At 46.8% G+C, this 19,542-nt stretch overlaps 2 protein-coding genes across 9 annotated transcripts in view; one reads left to right on the plus strand and one right to left on the minus strand.

Moving 5' to 3' along the window:
• Window positions 1-337: 337 nt before the first annotated feature.
• Window positions 338-4,302, minus strand: TMEM60 (transmembrane protein 60). Of its 3 annotated transcripts, none has more exons than XM_078598816.1 (3): window positions 3,990-4,302; window positions 2,221-3,881; window positions 338-1,230 (listed from the first exon to the last, which is right to left on the minus strand). In XM_078598816.1, the coding sequence occupies exon 2, from the start codon at window positions 3,412-3,414 to the stop codon at window positions 3,025-3,027; it is 390 nt and encodes a 129-aa protein (XP_078454942.1). In that variant the 5' UTR covers window positions 3,415-3,881; window positions 3,990-4,302; the 3' UTR covers window positions 338-1,230; window positions 2,221-3,024. The 3 variants fall into 3 exon arrangements, with proteins under 3 accessions (XP_078454942.1, XP_078454943.1, XP_078454944.1); XM_078598817.1 differs by having other exon boundaries at window positions 4,081-4,227; XM_078598818.1 differs by having other exon boundaries at window positions 4,127-4,215.
• A 957-nt stretch (window positions 4,303-5,259) lies between these two features.
• The window catches only part of PHTF2 (putative homeodomain transcription factor 2), a 40,485-nt gene continuing 26,202 nt past the window's right edge, over window positions 5,260-19,542 (plus strand). For 3 of the 6 annotated variants that reach the window (XM_078598821.1, XM_078598820.1, XM_078598822.1), the window contains exons 1-4: window positions 5,290-5,360; window positions 12,660-12,873; window positions 13,629-13,710; window positions 18,585-18,641. In XM_078598821.1, the coding sequence (XP_078454947.1) occupies window positions 13,666-13,710; window positions 18,585-18,641 (102 nt within the window). In that variant the 5' untranslated portion in view covers window positions 5,290-5,360; window positions 12,660-12,873; window positions 13,629-13,665. Of the gene's footprint in view, window positions 5,361-12,659; window positions 12,874-13,153; window positions 13,198-13,628; window positions 13,711-18,584; window positions 18,642-19,542 lie in introns of those variants that run through there. The other 3 variants (XM_078598823.1, XM_078598824.1, XM_078598819.1) reach the window with 3 other exon arrangements.

Below are 19,542 nucleotides of genomic sequence, written 5' to 3' on the forward strand. Positions count from 1 at the left end.
ATATTTAATTAGGTGAATTTAAACTTGGCAGTTTGGAAAATGAAATATGCAAAATGGGATGGTGTGAAGGTTAAGGGTTGTCGGTCACTTTACAGAATGGTTCAGACTTTGCCTCTGCCCGTGCTGATCCTGAGCCTCACCTGTCAACATACATTTTTTGTCCCATCTGCATGGACATTTCCACAGCATGAAACCACCATTTGAGGGTGCTCTTTACACCAAAGCCAATGAATGCATGCAGCTTACTACTGCAGCAATTTTTCAATGAGTAAGGCTTATCTTATACTTATGCAAAATGTAAACATTTAAAATGTAAAATACTTAATCCAAACACCAACAATTTTTATTAGCTTTATTAACCAAGTGAGCTTGAATGTAAATTGAATTACAATGCCAAGTATACATTGTCAAAAACAAATATACAACAGGTACCACGGTTGCAAAGATTAACAAACAACGCAACATTCAAATACTCAACGCTACACACTTCATAAATCATTGCACAAATGCCCCTCTACCATACCACAAGCCTTCGTCTCAATTTAAATTCTGGTGCACCATTCAGCCCCATAACAGCTCTAAACAAACTTATACTGTGCTTCTGCAATGTTTAGATGCAAACATGCACATGACAGCTCGGCAGGTGTATGGCATACAAGCAATTCTCATCACAGATGAGTAGATAATTGTAAAGTTCCTTAAAGAAACCGGTGTCCTGGTAGCATCTCCACGTGAACAAAACCATGCCCAACGATTGGTTTCACCTTTAAGCTACAGCAGTCCTGTCATTCCTTAAACATGTGACTGTAGATTAGACCAATGCTTGTGTGCATTAAGCCTGCATTGGTGTGTGTGAGTGCAGTTCTTTACCTGGCCCTTGCAGTGCCATGACTTTCATGTGTAACTTGCCATCAAGGAGGCTCTGTAACACTGCGCCCAGCAGCCCAGACTACCAGCTAACACAGTCCAGGAAATCTACACGTCTGGACCAAGTCCAGTTGGATTGAACAAGTCTTTCCACCACATGCTTAGCAAGTTTACCGGCGCGCCTCCTCGAAACCATCAGTCTTTCTCGTGTCTCATGCCCGCTGGCCCTGGACAGACTGGAGACATCCAAGACCCGTGGTGGTCTCGTGCCACGTGGATGTGCGAGCCCAGGCTTTGGTGCCTGCCTGTGCTGGAACGGTGGAAGTCGGCAGTGGTAATGTCTGCTTGTTGGCATCCAGCCACCTACACCACGATCACACAAGGCCAAGGGGAAAAGTTAACATTTCAATGTCAATTCGGAGGAACAAAAATCCAGAGCTACAGTAGTATATTTCAATGGGGTCTAATATTCTGCAATGCTTTGGTTTATACGGTCGTAATTGTTTAGATCTTCATTAAGGTCAACCTTCCCATCCAGTTGTATTAAAAATTGTATAAGTGTGATGGACCTTTTCCAATGCAAAACCTTACAAAATAATGTATTTGATGGTTTAAATGTTCGCAAACTGGACCTGAATATCTGATCCCAGGAATGATACATCTGACTGCTTTGCTATAGCACAGCTGAAATTGACTGACAGCAGTTTAATATAAACATAATTCCAGGCGACTGCACTACCAACCATTCATTCTCCAGTTGCCACCAACATAAGTGAATTAATTTAAATAAGTACTCGAAGTTGCCTTAATGTCATCAGCCACGAGGAGAGTTGGACCCCACCAGTAGCTCTGGAATTCCAAAACCACCTCTATCCAAACGGAGCAGAAATTATCAATGGCGTAAAAGCGAATGCACAAATGGAGATCCAAATTTCAATAAGTGTGTACGTGCTGCCTCCCTTAAGACGATATGAAACCACGTTTATACTTAGATGACGAGCACATCATAAGACAAAAAAGCGTATCGAGTGGAGATGGAATAAAAACACCAGGGCACAAACCGAAAGGCATCTATATAAGTGTGGTTCGAAACGTTAAATCAGGATATTAATGTGGAGTGGAGAATGATGGCCCAGGGCAGGATTGAATGAAAAAAGCACAGCAAGGCAGATTCCGCAGTGGAGAAAAATTACGTTCTTGGAAGTACAAAACAATACGTTGATCGCTGATATTGAGCCTGCAGTGGATTTACATTTTAACACGTGGAGCTTTTCCCACCACCGTACAACACCATGCACAAATGGAGTATCCGAACCCAGCCAAAAGGCACACATCCCCACAATGTGTATTTACCCTCGTGTCCCCGATGACGGCACGTTGTTCGCAGACAAGATTCCTCTCCAATTCCCACGGGTGGAAGCAGAGCCTTCCTCCACACGAAATGTCAAGTCCCATGCTCATGGCTGGGTGACCAGAGGACGGGAGCTGGGAGCCGGGAGTCAACCAAAGCGACTGCCGAGATGGAAGCGTTGGTTCGGGAGAAAACGCCTCCGTATACAGCACAATCTGCAGTTTCTAGGATAAATGATGGTTTTGGAGCGAAGTTGTTTTCAAATGTCTCGTTCCACGCTCCTGTGCGTGTGGGTTTATGAATGTCTGTTTGGGGAGCTGATGTCAGTCTACGGATGTCGTCTTCACTGCCGCTGCTGGGTAGGTTGGAGTTTAGGACGAGATGGCCCGCATTCACCATTCAGCTGGTTAATAGATAGGTTGCCAATTCGGTGGATTGCTGAATGGGTGGGATAGTTATGTGGGTTGGTTTGTGTGTTGATGATTGAGCCGAATTGTGTTGTCCTGAGTGTATTCATCGAGTGCGCTGTATGTTTTTGGCTGGTTGAGTGGTTTAGTGGTTTGCGTGGGTTAGCTTTTGGTGTTGTTTTAAGAGTGTGTGTGTTGTAGCGGAGTGTCGTTTTGAGTGTCTTGTTGACAGTCGAATTAACAACCGAGATAGCTGCTGGTCGAGTTGACTGTCAGCGCGTGACCACCCGAAATGCATTCGCCTTAACATCATCCCCGTGCATGCGTGTTTACACTGCCTAGCAATGATCTCCATCCCAGCTCAACAACACCCACACCACCACCACCGCAGCCTTGCTACTAGACGAGCACCCAGAACACGTGGTGGCCCAGGTCTGCGGCTGCGCCCAGCAGCAGCAACCAGAGGGGCACGAAGAGGAAGTAGAGCGGAGCGGAGGCCGGCGACTGTAGCCAGACGCACACGGCTAGCAGGAACGCGAGCTTGAGCAGCACTGCCACCAGGTACCACGCCTTCTTGCGCAGCGTCACGTCGGCCTGGTCGTGGCCAGTGCGGCAGTGGCTCACGATTCGCACGGCCAGCATGACGAGCAGGGCCGTGTCGAAGATCCAGAGAGGCACGAACACGAGGAACCAGTTCCAGCTGACGCGGCCGTCCAGCTTGAGCACGGCGAGCACCAGGAAGGACATGGTGAAGAGCCACGTGAAGAGAACCCGGTGCACCAGCGGCATCGTGGCGGTGGTGGTGGTGGAGTGCGGTGATGGTGGTGTGCGGTGGTGGAGTGCGGTGGTGGTGGTGGAGTGTGGTGGAGTTGGTGGTGGAGGTGGTGGTGTGTGGTGGAGTGTTGATCTATTCCACCATTCACTGCCTGCTACTCACACGACCTCCTTGCAAATCCTGTTTCTCCTCCTGCTTTCACGTCCCCCTCCTACAACTCCGACACCTTTCCCCGCCTCCTCCTTCCTGGCGTCCTTTTCCTTCCTTCTCCTCCTTTCTCCGCTTCCTTCCACGTCTTCCTCCCCCGTTCAATCTGCGCCTCTTTCTTCAACACCTCGTTACAAATCTGCCTCCTCCGCCGCCTCTTCCCGCGTCCCGGTCCGACGATGTCCTCCTCCGCGTCGTTCTGCGGGCTCTTCTCTCGACCTTCCCTCACGCTCCTTCCTTCTCCTTCACGTCCTCACCTCACGTCCTTCTCCTCCTGGTCGCAACACAAACGACAAGTCCGGCGTCTTACAGCATCACCGCCATCGCGACTGAGGGGAGAGTCTCTCAACCACGCGCAGCCCGGCGAATGCGCGCGACTTACCTCGTGTCGTGGGTCACAACGACAACAAACAGCTCCCGCTATTAACTGCACGCCCGTCTCGCGAACAACAACAACAATAATCGCTGCTCACGCCGCCTCGCAAAATGTCCGGAGCGATCGGCGGCAGAGGCGCAGACTTCCAGGCGTCGTCTTCACTCCACTCCTCCTCCTCGACCCCGGAAGCGTCACGAGCAAGGCGCCAGCCATCTTGGTCAGGGGGAGAAGCAAATGCACCCCCTCCCTCCCTCCCTCCCCAAACAGAGCGGCTCGCTCACGAACGTCGTCATGCAAAGGCTGCGGGCCCGCCTTTACCGAAAGAACCAAGAAGAAGATGAGTTCCCCAACGTTGTAGCCCCACCCCCAATCCCACCCCCCCTACCCCTCCTCCCCCACCCCCCCTACCCCTCCTCCCCCACCCCCCCTACCTCTCCTCCCCCACCCCTCCTCCCACCCCTACCCCCCTTTCCCCACCCCTACCACTCCTCCCCTCACCCCTCCCCACCATCCCCCCCTCCACCCCCTCCCCCCCCATTCCCCCCTCCCCCCATTCCCCCCCTCCCCCCCATTCCCTCCCCCTCCCCCCATTCCCCCCCCCCCCCCATTTCCCCTCCTCCCCATTCCCCCCCCTCCTCCTCACGTAAGATGGCCGCCGGTTGCTCGCGTCGTCGCGGTTGGCAATCTGACCCAAGTCGAATCGATGATGCGAATTGGGACCCTTTTGTATTTGCTGGCGCGCATAGGCAGCGACCGTTGTCCCCCGCTCTGTGATTGGCCAATCGCGCCATAGGTCCGTGCGTGTGTGTGTGGCGGGAGAGGGGGGGGGGGCTTGCCTATGCAGACTGGGAAAAATAATCAAGTCGCTCGGAATGTACCAATGCTAAATATTAAACCCCTCGAAAGCCCGCGTTGTAAATTATCGCACGGCAGGTGAATTAAAAAAAAAAATCTCTACTACGGCTACAATTATTAGTCGGCATGTAATGCTCATTATCGAGAATGCATATTGAGCCAATAATATTTTCTCCGCTGTAAAATAATACAAAAACAACAAACCGCAGGCAAGCGCCAATCAACGTCCACACTTGGTACAGTCCCCCCCCCAGCCCTCTAGCCCCGCCCACCCTCTGGCCCCGCCCACCCTCTAGCCCCGCCCACCCAACAATAATCTTCCGCGCGAGAGACAAAACAAAAGCCTCCGATTGGCTGCTAAGTCGCAACCCCAAACAGCAGGCGCGCGCTGATTGGCCGAGACGGCTTCGGAGGTGTGGGCGAGTCCAAGGAGGCTCCGCCCCGCGGGGGTCCGCGGCTGCAGCGGTGGAGCTCGGCGGCTCCGCTCTGTCAGGGCCCCCCACACCCCCCTCCCCGTTGGTGGTGAGTGCCTCTGAATGATGCTCCAGCTGTTAATGTTGTACATCTTTCACATTGTTCATTATCATCGTTCGGTGATCATTAAACGCGGAGTTTAATAGCGCAATTGCCTGCTCGCATTGCTGCGTTGTTGCGTGTCGATGTTGTTGTGGGTTTGACGTCGCGTTTGGCATTGTTGGTGGGCGGGCGGGGAGAGCGTGTGGAGAGGGCCCTTTGGCTTTGCCAGATGCGGCCTCTGTGACAGATCCATCGCTGCTGCTGCTGCTAAGCAGTGTAAGCCATGGCCAATCCACTGCTGGATGATGCCCCCTCGCCCACCACACCACGCTCCACGCCGTGCAGGTCGACCAGATTTGAACCACGCCGATCCAGTGCCGGGTCGGTGAGCGAAGGCGTTTTGGCAGGTGGGGGTGGCATCGATATTATACAGTATACGAGAGCATAGAAGTTGAGTACAACGATGGGGTTCGTATTCGTTGGTTTTGTCGGTAAAGTCACGAAGATAGAATTTTTGTTTAAATAAAAATAAAGTGAATACAAAAATATATTAAAAATAATAAAATAAAAGAATAATAAATAACAAATGATGTGGTTTTGCAGAAACGTCTCTCTTGCTTTACGTAGCAGCTTATGTATAAGCTTATTTATAAGCAGCCCTGAGGTGTGTGCATGGTTAGTGGGCCCCCTTGCCAGGCTGGGCCCCGCTGAGCCTGGCAGTTGTAGCCGTGACGTAGCCACCAATTAATTAGTGGCGCCCGTTAACAGCGCGATGACCTTTAAGCAGAAGCTAACCAAGCATTCGTCAATAATGCTGCCCTAAAAGGAAACTTTAATAACAAATGCAATCCCCTATTATATACCTGTGTTGTGAGGTGCTCATGCACCACTTGACCAATGCAGCATCGCAAAAGTGCTTATTGATTTAGCCTGGTGATGTTCGGTTGATTAGCGTCCCTTAACTCGGTGTTCATCAATTAATTTAGTTTCCTTTGACCATTGAGATTGGTGCGCTGCATGTGACAGATTGATTACCCACTGAGATCGGTGCCCCCCTTTCACGAGGTGATGCATTTCCGATGAACTCGTGGCTTTGAATGTCACCTGTGCATGCTTATATATTTTTTTAACAACCACCCCTTAGCAATGGGTTATTGCGCGGTTTATCAAAGGGTGTGAATGTAACCAGGCGAAGTTAATTGCGTGCTTAGCCAGGCGAGAACTCAAGAGAGAGACCGGGGTAGTTGCATTTTCAAGAGTGGCCGGGGTCAGGTGATGAGTTTAGTGGCCGTTTATTGATTAGGTGATGACCCACTCGTCCACAGTATCGGCGTCCCTTGTTGAACCAGCTGTATTGCCACTTGCGATTGCATATACCTGTATCCTTCGAATAGAATGAGAAGCCCTGCTTTGAGATTGCCTTCATACAGCCAGGTTACAGCACATTGTAATTGATTGCAAGCCGATTTAACCGAGTGACAAACAAGATTGTGAGCATCCTGTGCAGTATTGTGGCTCTTTTTGGGTCGGTGCTGTGTTTCAGTCATTTCCACGTGAATTCATGAAGTTGCAATTCCAGGGCCTCTTAATAGATGGCAGTCTCGTGCATTTGGTCATCCAATTATAATGCACCTGCATCACCTGATGGCCTTTATTCTAGATTTTTATTTTATTTCTCACCTACGTGACTTTACCGAAAGAACCGAAGAGTACTGATGGCCTTTTTTAAAAGCAGGTGAAAGCCACTCTGATCACACGTCTTAGATGTTTCGTGCACATACCTTGAAGTCTTGTAAGGCTGCTTAGGCTTAATTTAATAAGTGGACATTTTTTTTTATTCTCTCGTCTAGTCACAGAATATGTTGGTCGGAAGTGTGTATTGACTGTCATCTCAAATATAATTTTAATAAACCATTGCAGATGTACAACATCAGTTACATTTTATGGCTCTATTAGAGTACAAATCAGCCTGATTATAACGCACATCTATGAATTGAGCAATAAATTACAGTTTTCTAGCAGTTCTTACTCATTAGCAATGCCCATTGCAGTTGTTTCCAGTATACCAGAGATGAAGCGTATGAATGAATGACAAGGGTAGGAAATGGTCACTGAAAGCATGAAGCTAAAAGTGACAACATCGTCACCTGTTAAACACATTCCTGCGGAGGGAGTTGATAGGAACGTTGGGTTGCTCGGTCAATGGCCAGGGTCAACGGCGGCGTGGTGTATTCCGCAAATATGCCCGACTGTGAGGGTGGGCACAAGCCGACGTGAGTAGGTTAAACGTTGAGTTCTATAAGGGCACCATGGGGTGACCAGCCCCTCCCCACCCAGCCCCACCCCTTCTAACCCCCACCCAGCCCCACCGTCCCCACCCAGCCCCTCCCTACCCTCCCCACCCAGCCCCTCCCCACCCAGCCCCTCCCCACCCAGCCCCTCCCTACACGACGGACGGACACAATAATCCCCTGTGGGCTGGTGGAACCAGTGGGTTCCTACCAGTAACACCACATGTAACAGCTCCCTCTGGACTAGTCGACATACTGCAACTCGTGAAATATTGCAATTATACGGGCACGACGATGGCTTTCTGGGACACACCTCTCTTCATCCAGGCGAAGGTTTGGTGGCCCCGAACGAATGTTGCAGACAAGTCAGAGGTCGCAAACGGGTTTTGATTCCTTACCTGTACCCAGCCGCACCAGGGTCGCAAATGGGTACCCGTACCCTACCCGATACCCGGCTACCCATACCCGGCCGGGTACGGGTAGGGTACGGGTATCGGGTACCCGATTGCGACCTCTGGGATGAAGCCATGTTGCAGGCGCGGGTCGGTTGATTCTAGGAACTTGAATTGTGAGAAAGAGACAAGACGTTGGGAAATGAGTGACAAACGGTGACTCACGGCCTACCCGTACCCGACCGCACCAGGATCGCAAACGGGTACCCGTACCCGGCCGGGTACGGGTAGCCGGGTATCGGGTAGGATAGCCGGGTATCAGGTACCTGGTTGCGACCTCTGAGACAAGTCCCTTCTCGTGTAAACATTCCAGGCGCCATACGCTGGCTCGCCAGAAGGTGGCACAAGCAAATGTGGTCGAATCTCGTCTTTGCCATCTGTGTGGGAAAGTGTTGCCCCCCCCCCCTGCATGCATAAACACTCATTCGTTGGCCGAAAACAATCGTGTTTGCGGATTGGGCAGCATGTTGTGATGCGGTTGGATAAATTATGCAATATGAAACTAGATTTTATTAATGAAATGGAATTTAGAGCATAATTCCGCAGGCTTCCCATCCGAATGTCAACATTGTTTTGCAGGAATATATCTATTCACTTCCTCTACGATTCTATTTTCACGATTCCAGGTGAAGGGTTTGATTCACGATCCAGTTCTTTTTTTTAATTTGCGGCGCATGCAGAATCGTTATTGGTGTGAAATTGTGAAATATACGTGTACAAGTGTAGCAGCCTTCCTGTTAATCCTCTGCGGAATAAGGTCTTCCCCACGCCGTGTGAGTTATGGAGGTCATCTGACCGTACTTCACTCATGCTGGACATTTCAGGGTTGGGCGAAGGTGGGAAGCGTAGACACGGGAGCACGGTCTCCAGGAGGTGCAGTACAACAATGTATTTTTCTTGATTTGAAGCTTTCGTGACTGCAGGAATCCATACACTTTGGTTCTTTCGGTAAAGTCACGTGGGTAGAAAAATAATAGATCACGACGTTTCGATCGCAACACAAGCAATCGTCATCAGGTGGGACAACCACAGCAGTGTTTTCTTGCCGTGGTTGTCCCACCTATTCTTAGGTTTTTTCGGTAAAGTCACGTAGGTAAAACATTCAAATTAATAAAAGTAAAATAAAATAAAAATCACGACGTTTCGGAGGCAACACAAGCTTCCGTCTTCAGGTGGAACCGTCACAGTCACGACAGCTGTATCACCTGATGACGATTGCTTGTGTTGCGATCGAAACGTCGTGATCTATTATTTTTCTACCCACGTGACTTTACCGAAAGAACCGAAGAGATTATGGATTCATCTTGGTTCTTTCGGTAAAGTCACGTAGAATGGAAATAATAAAATAATACAAATAAAACATAATAAAATAAATCTCACGACGTTTCGGCCACAACGCAAGCAGCCGTCCTCTCAGGTGAAGAACAGGTCTGTCAAGAAGACAGAGATTCAGATTCTTGACAGAGATTCAGATTCTTGACAGACCTGTTCTTCACCTGAGAGGACGGCTGCTTGCGTTGTGGCCGAAACGTCGTGAGAATTATTTTATTGTTTTATTTTTATTATTTCCATTCTACTTTACTTTACCGAAAGAACAAAGAAGATGAATCCCTGCAGTCACGAAAGCTTTAAATCGAGATTATGGATTTTTCCTGCCCTGCAAACTGATGCTCAAACCTTGCAGCGAAGGCAGCCCACAACAATCTGTGGTAGTGGACTCACGAAGCGCTGTTCACGCTTAAATTTGCTTCGCTCTCCCGAGATGTGTGCGACGAGAAGCCCAAACCTATTTCGGGCGATTTGGTGACAGGTGTGGACTCTGCAGTGATGTAAATATTGACATGTGCACGAATTTGATGTCGTAGATCTTCACACGCCCCCAACGTTTGATGCACGTACCCTGAGTGTAAGAATCTATTTTGGTCACTAAATCGTTTCATTCCCTTGTTTTTTTTTTGCGTTCAGCAAGAAGAAGGTGATGGTGGGTCTACGTGCAGTGCCCTCCCTGCCTTTACATCTCCTAACTCTGTCCCAGCGTTTGCTTATACTGAAAATTCCGCTTACTACGTCAGGATGTATTTATAAATACTCTCATATTATGAAACCATCACGTGAAGAGATCCGGGGGCAGCAGTGTAAGGGATATCTCACAAGTTTATGAGTTACAAAGAGCAGATTTATCTTTACACGTTTTCATTTCTACCCCCCAAAATTGTATGTATGAGTGGGCCGTTTACTATTTATTCAAACTTCCAATTTCTCAGACTTAACGTCAAATTTAGCAATTTTGGAAGAACGTAATGAACCAGGTAATGTGTTAACTGTTGTGTTAGCCGACTCTCTGTGTTGCATTGCATTACATTTCTCAGTTTACTAGGTTTGTTTTCTCAAACTTCCAATTTCTCTCCCCCTGCCACCGTTGACTTTCTCTGCCCCCTCTCTATATAATGCCCCGTCACAGAGGCGTTGTTTCTCTGTGTGTGTCTGTGTCTCTCTCCCTGTGTGTCTCTGTGTGTGTGTCTCTGTGTGTGTGTGTCTCTCTGTGTGTGTGTGTGTGTCTCTCTCTGTGTGTGTCTCTCTCCGTATCTGTGTTTGTCTCTCTCTCTCTCTGTGTCTCTTTTCGTGTCTGTGTTTTCTCTCTCTGTATGTGTGTCTCTCTCCGAGCTTGCATTCTTTCACACCTGATGATGGTTGCTTGTGTTGCAATCGAAACGTCGTGTATTCTATCATTTATTTTATTTTCTTTCTACCTGACTTTACCGAAAGAACCAAAGAGGACAGGAAACCTTTACAGGTTTTGCCTCACTGTAAGTCCAGTAGTTGCTGATGAAGCTGTTTGTCATCAACCAGCGAAACGTCACGATACTTGAATTGTAAATGTTGTGCCGTTTACTCTCAATCACGCCTGTGTGCTGAGCTAGGAGTGAAGTGGCATGTTCTGTTTAGATGACAAACCTTACTAATTGGGTGGTGGTGGCTTAGCGACACATATTTACGCAATCTAACCCCAAAAAAAACCCCTTTATTATGGATAATATCGGCCGCGAAAGCCTCCGTATTAAATTGACAATAATTGCATCACAGAGGACCATGAGAAATGACGATGGCTTCGGAGGTGCCTTCATCCAGCAGTAGATACGTCCATGGCTGTTAAAGTACAGCAAGGACGTAGCCATGGAGTCAACATTGGGGGGGACCAAATCTTCCAGGGGGTCTGGGGTCCCCCCCCCAGAAAAAAAAAATCTAAATTTGAAAACTAATTTCCTGCCTAAAATATAAAAAAATTCACTAACACATGGGATGGACTTTTTATTTATTTTTTACAAGAATGTCGAATAGTGTATTGTATTACATTGCGCTGTTTGTTCTTTTGTACCCTTTCTTGTTTCATTGTATGTAATGGCAGAGATTAGGGATTAATAAAGTACAACCATAACCACAATCATATAAACAGAAATATATTTTATAGCAATATATTGGGGGGGACATTTTGAGCATATTTGAATATTGGGGGGAGGATGTGTCCCCCCAATATATATTATATTTACGGCATTGAAGTACAGTACCGTGTTGGCAAACTCTATCCAAACTTGGACATGAATCACTTCCCTGTGCTACAATGTTTGACCCTGAGCCCCCACCCCCCAATCCACTCGGCGTGTGTTTTTGTTATCGGAGGCGCAAAGCCTCGCGCTTATAAACGACGATGGTTGCTGTTCACCCTCCCCAAAATAGCACCGCGGTGTTGGCACCACGTACCAGCAACGCAGGACGCAGCGTCTCAAAAAAACACGGTCACCGTGGCCCACTTCTGGAAGGAATCGAGGGAGCGGAGTGGAGCAACGAATGGGGGAGTGGAGGTGTACGGCCGTGGCAGGCGGTGTTTTAATTTTGTTTCGGTGGATCCTCTTCCCTAACTAATTCAGACACCCCCCCCCACATCTCCTCCCCGTGAGGAATTTATATTTTCTGTGGACACGATGCAATAGGATTGGTGTGGGATCGGCATTCAAATTGTGTGAGCGTGTTTCACAATAAACACAGCCAGCCGTGTTCAATTTCCAGCCACAGATAGCGTCAGGGAATGGCCTCCTCCTATTCCCCCGCCCTCCACCCATTTACCAACTAGCACTGGCCAGTGTGCAAAAGTATGGGGGAAAATCCCCAAAATCGATATTGGAAAGGGATGCCTTTCGCCATTGTTTGATTGAGTGACAGGAAAAAGAAATAAACTATTCACCGAGTGTTGTTTTGCTCTTGCGAGCCATCAGCAGCTTGTGGGCTTGATTTTAAAAAACTACATTGGGGAAAAAAGCCGGCTTGGATATGCACATGCATTTTATTGCGTTCCGCATGCCAGTAGTTTGCGTATGTCATTCACAAAGCACTGTAGCCGCTTTGGAAAATGAGCCATGGTGTTTTGGCAGCACACACACGTACACACACACACGCACGTAGGATGCATGCACGTATTTGGTGTGTTTTGGGGTTCAGGTTTTCTGCGGCGATGTGATTGCATCGCATGTTTTCTCGCGGTTTCTTACGGCTGACATTTTCCACAGGACGACCGTTCTTATTTAGCGTTGCCAACTGGGATCATGGCGTGAGCTGGGTCGCGGTTGGCTCCAGCATTGTCTCGCGTGCCCGACCACCCGCTGACGGCACTGTGGGCAGAGCAAGGGCTCGAACACCCGCGGAGTATCATCGCACTGATCCCCGCTCGCTGCGCTCTGCTTTCATTACAGCTTGGAACATTTGGAAGGCGATACAACAGAGGTAAGAAGTTTGTGCGTCGAATGTTTCTACTGAACACGCACACGTATGTAACGTGTGCATGGAATTTGAATCAGTCGTCTGGTTTTTACAACGATGGCTATAAGCTACGTGTTAAAAATGTATTGTGTTAAGGGTTACGCTGTCATGCGCTACACGTTGGTACTGATGCCACGGTGCGGTGCTTAATGAATGGAGGCGTCAACCAATGGTTTGGCAATGACAGCGCACTGCGTTGCCATGTCGCCTTGATATATATAGCCGTGCAGCGACACGCGCCGACTCGAATGCCACTCCATGCGTAGCGCACAGCGCCTGGTCTTCTGCGTGAGTTTTCTTGTGTGTACATGTGTCATCTCTGCTGCTGCTGCTGCCAGAGCCATACGTAATGTGCGTATGCTTCAGGCATTGAAGTAATGCAGTAATGCGACGTACATAACTCATAAATACTACTGTAATTGCATTGAGCCACGCTGCACACTAATGCGATATGTTATCAAATACAGTCCATAATGCCTATGCGCTATATTCGTTACGCAATTGCTAAGTTTTCCGTAATATATCTTGTATGAATAGTAGGCGGCGCTATAAAATGGTAAATGTACATACTGTATACATTTAATGCACAACTATATGTGAATGGTATATTTCTACGTGTTATATTCTCCTTAATAAGTGTGCATGTACGCACGAGTGCGTGGATGGGTCTGCGAGGACGTTTTGGATGTTGACTCTGCAAGCCCTCGCTGTGCCCGCAGTGTAAAATGCGGCAGTTCTGACTGGGGGCTTCTTCAGATGGCAGCAAGGGCTGCAGACGCCATTGCTTGGTATCAGAAAAAGGTGAGCGAACTCGCATCCTCCGAGCGTCACCCGCGCCCCTCTCCGTTAACTTGCTACCCACGGGCAGGAGGACGCACGTTGGTGAGCGGCGAATGCCAACGGTTGTACAATTGCATTTGATTTGTGGCGCGGTGATCCTGCAATTGTCAAACAGAATGTCGTCATCTTCTTGGTTCTTTCGGTAAAGTCACGTAGAAGGGAAATAATACAATAATAAAAATAAAACATAATAAAATAGAATAAAATAATAGAATAATATAAAATATTTTTCTTATTGTATTATTTCCCTTCTACGTGACTTTAACGAAAGAACCAAGAAGATGAATCCCTGCAGTCACGAAAGCTTTAAATCGAAAAGAATGTTGTCAGTCACGATCGGTCCACTGCTGGAAGAAGATCTCCCCTAGCCGCCACCAGCTCTCACGGTCCTCCGATGTAATAATCTACCTCGCTTCTGCACGTGGGCTGATTTAATCGCTCCATCTCTTTTTTTTTGTGGACATCTTCTCTGCTGACACGTTCCATTCAGTGGCCGTCACCTCCCCATCATTATTATTGAACCATCGGTCATCATCCCTTGCATTGGCGTGTCCTGACCAAGCATACTTTTCTTAAGAGATGTCACTAACCTGCGCATGTTCTCTCATCCATGTGTTAAATGATGCAAGGGTTGGATTCTTCATATAAAGTCCACCGATTGTAGTAATAATGCATAATTTAAGAGGGAAGATGTGAGTTTAATCACCGCTATAGAGTAACGTTTGAGTCCCATGAGTTGTCAGAATTACTCGCACACATATCGTTAAGATCTCAAGGTTAGGATGGTTGTGGTGTGATACCACCACCCCCGCTTGCTCAGCGCTACAACAGTCAACAGCTTGATACGCTCACACAGTTGGCTATGTACGGTGTTAAAGAAGTTCAACGTACATACACACGTGGACGAGTTTCCCAGTTGAATAGATTGGGGTCTCGGCATACAGAAATCTGAGAAGCCAGCACGGTAATCTAAGGGACACGTTTTTGAAAGTGCTGCACGTCGGCTATGGATATGACTTTTTCATTATTGTTCTATACGCAGTGTGTTGCGCGGAAGTTATCCTCTTGTTATGTATTTTCCACTGTCTGATGTTGACACTGAAGGTGTTCTTGAGGTACTGTTGTTGGTGGGTGGTGTTTTTTGTTGAGCTTTATATAGAAATGCTTTGTCTTGTAAATAAAGAATGTACGCTCAGTAGTTCCTCCAGCGATGCTAAGTATATCTCTGCGTGAGGGAGTGGTCATTTTTTGTGCTATGGCACTTTTTATAAATTGCCAGCGGTCGATTTTAGTGCCGTTTCTCAGTTTGTGTAATGATTTCTAAACACTGAGTTTGTGGTTGGGTAGAAACTTTATGGCCTCCTGAAATGTCAAAAACTATCAACTTTTTATTTTATTTTACTAGGTAAGGCCCACTGAGCTATGTAGCTCTTTTTCAGAAGCGACCTGGCTGCCACAAATGATAGCTCAACAAAGTGGCTTATCACGTGGAAGTTTATATTAGCCAAATACTCTAAATGCATGTTTCTAAAAAAAACGGAGGACCGGGAGAACAATCCACTCGACCATGAGGAGAACATGCAAACTCCACATGTACAGGTGTCAGAGTTGGGATCGAATCCACGACCTCCTGTATACCAGGCGAGGTAGTTAATATCTCGCCATGGAGAGAGACGCAAACTCCAAATATACAGCAAGCGTCAGGGTCAGGGACCGAACCCACAACCTCCTGTATACCAGGCGAGGTAGTTAATATCTCGCCATGGAGAGAGACGCAAACTCCAAATATACAGCAAGCGTCAGGGTCAGGGATCGAACCCAGGACCTCCTGTATACCAGGCGAGGTAGTTAACATCTCACCACCTTGGCACCCCAGATATGTTGCGTGTAACTCAGTAAATTTCCTTTTCCTGCCTAATGATTTCTAAAACATTTCCTGTCATAGTTTTGGGCATCTGGAGTTACAATGGACTTCACATAAAAAACGAGGCACTCTTAGTCTAAATTCACGAATGTATTTGTATTAGATTATTGCCAGCAGCATATGTTGAATATTGTTTCAGTATAATTTCACACAGTGTATTTCTTGTGAAATGTATTTGTAAGTAAGTACAAGAATTTGCGTGATTGGATGTTAGTTCTACGCACGACATGCTCAAACAGGCTTGGGCCTCGCCAGCCAAATTCTTTGTAAGAACATGCTTGCCTCGCAGATTAATGTTTATTTTCTTTAGAAACTCACCGATCAGTTCTGCTGACGTGAGCCACGTGGCACTGTGGAACACACAGCTAGCTTGCGCCTCCGTTTAGCGCGGTTGGCTACGTACGACGCGAAAGAAGTTCTGCCAACCGGGCACAGAGCACCTGGATTACATGTAATTTTGTAGAGATGTTATTATGCATCGGAAGTGGAAATGCAAATACCCTTAACGAGACCATCAATTATTGAACCCTTCGAAGAGAAACACCTACTCCGCATATCATTTACTAGTGCAGCACGGTCGAGGCTGCCAATGTCCCTACGTGACACCCTCCTTTCACAGAGGTCCTGTGATGCGTTTCACGTGTACGTGACGGTGCATCGCGATTTTCGTCCAGCCCCTACGTCTTACCTGGTCGCATTTCTGCAGAGGCATTCAGATGAGCTGTCTAACCTTGAGATGAATGGGTAATGCCGAGCAGATACTCGGAAATGCTAAGACAAGGAAATGACGTGTTCTGTTTACGTGACAAACCTTACTAATTGGCTATATCGGGTGGTGGCGGGTTTAACGGCACATTTATATATGTACGCGATCTAACCCGAAAAAAACCTGTTATGGATGATATTGGTCACGAAAGCCTACGTGTTAAACTAAATGGAATGTTGTCGTCAGAGGTAACAGGATATATTCTCGGGGCACTTGAAATGCGAAGTGCAGCCTGTCTTTATTTTAATTTTTATTTAACCCACGACTTTTTACTCCAGACCTGACTGAAAACACCAGCCACATTCAAAGCAGTAATTGCTGTATAACTTAATTGGAATGGCTTTTTGCAGCAAATAACACTTATTTATACTGTGGATGTTAATGCATTGTTTAATGTTACACTAGCATACCCAGCAGGTACAGAAAACCTTTTTGCAAATGAAATGTGCAGCATGCTTTTAATGAAATGAATGTTTCTTTTAATGCAATGAAGACCATTAAAGAGTGATGTGTTTATTGTTCGAACCATAGCAGTTTTACAGAGAAGGCTAAATTACAGAAATTAACAGCCACGCACAACACATGATAATTGCCTTTGGCAGAATGTTGAATATTTTTTAACACTTCCACAAATTTCCATGGAACGTAGTTGCGGTGTGCCAAGCCCTTCAGTGGAGTGAACAGGGCGTCCCATTGTCACATCCTTGGCTGACTCGTAAGAGGCATTGGAAGGCAGTTCATAGACGCTTGGACATTCAATACAGTGACACATCCATGAATAATTAACGGTCTGCTGGCCCCTTCGTGATTTCCCTTGTGAAGGTGCCTTTATCCTGACCTTCCCCGTGGTACCGATACTCGCCGGAGTGAGATTGCAGGGAAGAAGAGCGTAAAACCATCATCTTGGCCCTCCATTGTGGAATGTCACTTGAGAAGTACAGTGGGGATTGTCTTTCAAACTTTAACGTTCGGATTTATCTCCTTGCGGAGTTATCCGTAAATTGCTTGTTTGTCCTGAACTTCTTCAGTAAAAGCATTGACATGTTTCGATTTAAAGCTCTCGTGACTGCAGGGATTCATCTTCTTGGTTTTTTCGGTAAAGTCACGTAGAATGGAAATAATAAAATAATAAAAATAAAACATCATTAAGTAATTCCCATGACGTTTCGGCCACAACGCAAGCAGCCGTCCTCAGGTGAAGAACAGGTCTGTCGGGAAGACAGACGTCGTGAGAATTACTTTATAATGTTTTATTTTTATTATTTTATTATGTTTTATTTTTATTATTTTATTATTTCCATTCTACGTGACTTTACAGAAAGAACCAAGAAGAACATTGACATGTTGTCTCGACTGAACCGCCCTCTATTCATCTGTGAATAAAAGCTTCATAGCTCATCGGATTTCTCCAGGATAAATAAGGATTTTTTATTCTGATCCCACACTTGCACAGATATCCCAAGTGATTTGCTGTTGGTCTCACCTCGCCATTAGACCGGGATAAATGTACACTAGACATTTTATACACCCTCAGAAAATGTGATTAGAAAATAATAAAATGTAATTTGAAAGGGAAAAGCAAATGGTAATGTAAGCTCTAGGAAGTCTCATTTTGAGACAACAATGACTGCATGGTGTTATGTAAATAACTCATCCCGGGTCAATAGTCAAAATTAGTCGGTGGTTTTCTGCTCGAATGAGCTTTAAGGTGGTGGTCGTCTGCATTTGTACAGTCCTCAGACAGTGGTGGAAATTCGACATTCCTGTGGTGAGGGCGAGTCTTTCCATCGGACAAAGTTTTGTTGAGTTTCCAAAAACAAAATGGTATTCATATTGTTGACCCCAGATGGATGATGGGCTGAGTTAATCCCCAGTAAGGTTTGTGAACTATCAACCCTCTGATTGCGAGCTGCTCGCTGTACAGTTGAGCCACCTGGTTGGTTAATACAAAAACTCATAAATAATTAAGATCAAGCTTTAAACGTAACTCCGTTATTGACATGGAAACTTCCACGTGCTTTGTTCATTTTCCTCGTATAACAATAAGGCTCTGTGCATGTGTTAAATTTCATTTTTTGCCCTCGAGTATAATTTTCTGTCCACACGAACGGAATAAACGTAACAATCGCGCGTTGTGTTGTCTAGATTGGTGCCTACGACCAGCAAATATGGGAAAAATCTGTAGAGCAAAGAGAAATCAAGGTACGGAATCAATGGATGCATTGTACACCCGTTTGTTGATTGCACAGAATGTCCTTTTGACGTCCTTGCGAGCTGTCATCCAAACAAAACGAGGGCATTGGTTTGTGTGCCTATCAGCACGTACATTTTTAATGTAACCGTATATGTACACTAACACACCAGACAAGCGACTACACGACTTTCAAGCACAATCATCCAGTGTTGCCTGACACTTGTGCACAGCACGGGTGCCATAACCCATATTTCTAGAGCTGTGCAGCCCGTATTGCTCATGGCGGTTAATGCCTCCCGGCGGGAGGGAAGGGCCACATGTGGTCAGAGGCAGTGGTCGCATAATAGTCTTGGAAAATGCCTCGTTTCTCATCGCGCATGCCCCCGCCATGCCACGCGCACGGTGACAGTGCAGATCGTGGAAGAGAAGTTGCCGACACTGAAGCCAACTGCTTGATGCAGTTTGGGGCGATCTCGCTGGGCCAGTTTTGAAATGATGGTGCTGTGTTTACGTTGCACAGAATGCCCCCACCCCGCCCCGAACCTCTCCCTGGAGAAGCTTGCTCTCGCAAGCAAGCTCAACAACGATGACCTTTAACATTATTGCCGAGCACATGCAAGACCGATACTGGCCCAGGTGTTGAGTGCGCTTGAGCAAAGTAAAAAAAATGTCATGTCCACTGTAGTCAATGGACTCGGATCTAATATTTTAGTTATTGGCATCATCAGAGATGATAACGCTTGAATTGTACGAACATTTTTAAATGGACAATAAAAAACTAATTATGCAATAACTTCCTTTTTAAAAAGCATGTAATCACATAATCGACTTTTCTTTACCATGTATAGAAACTGCTATCACTAAACATTATCCTCCGCCAGTGGTGCTGAATTCTGCTCTGGCCCATCA

Source organism: Lampetra planeri, chromosome 11 (genome assembly GCF_965212315.1).
Source record: "Lampetra planeri chromosome 11, kcLamPlan1.2.h2, whole genome shotgun sequence".
In the NCBI taxonomy this organism is placed as follows: Eukaryota; Metazoa; Chordata; class Hyperoartia; order Petromyzontiformes; family Petromyzontidae; genus Lampetra; species Lampetra planeri.

Coding starts and splice junctions, on each gene's coding strand:
- TMEM60 (XM_078598816.1), bottom strand. CDS start 3,414: ATGCCGCTGGTGCACCGGGTTCTCTTCACGTGGCTCTTCACCATGTCC.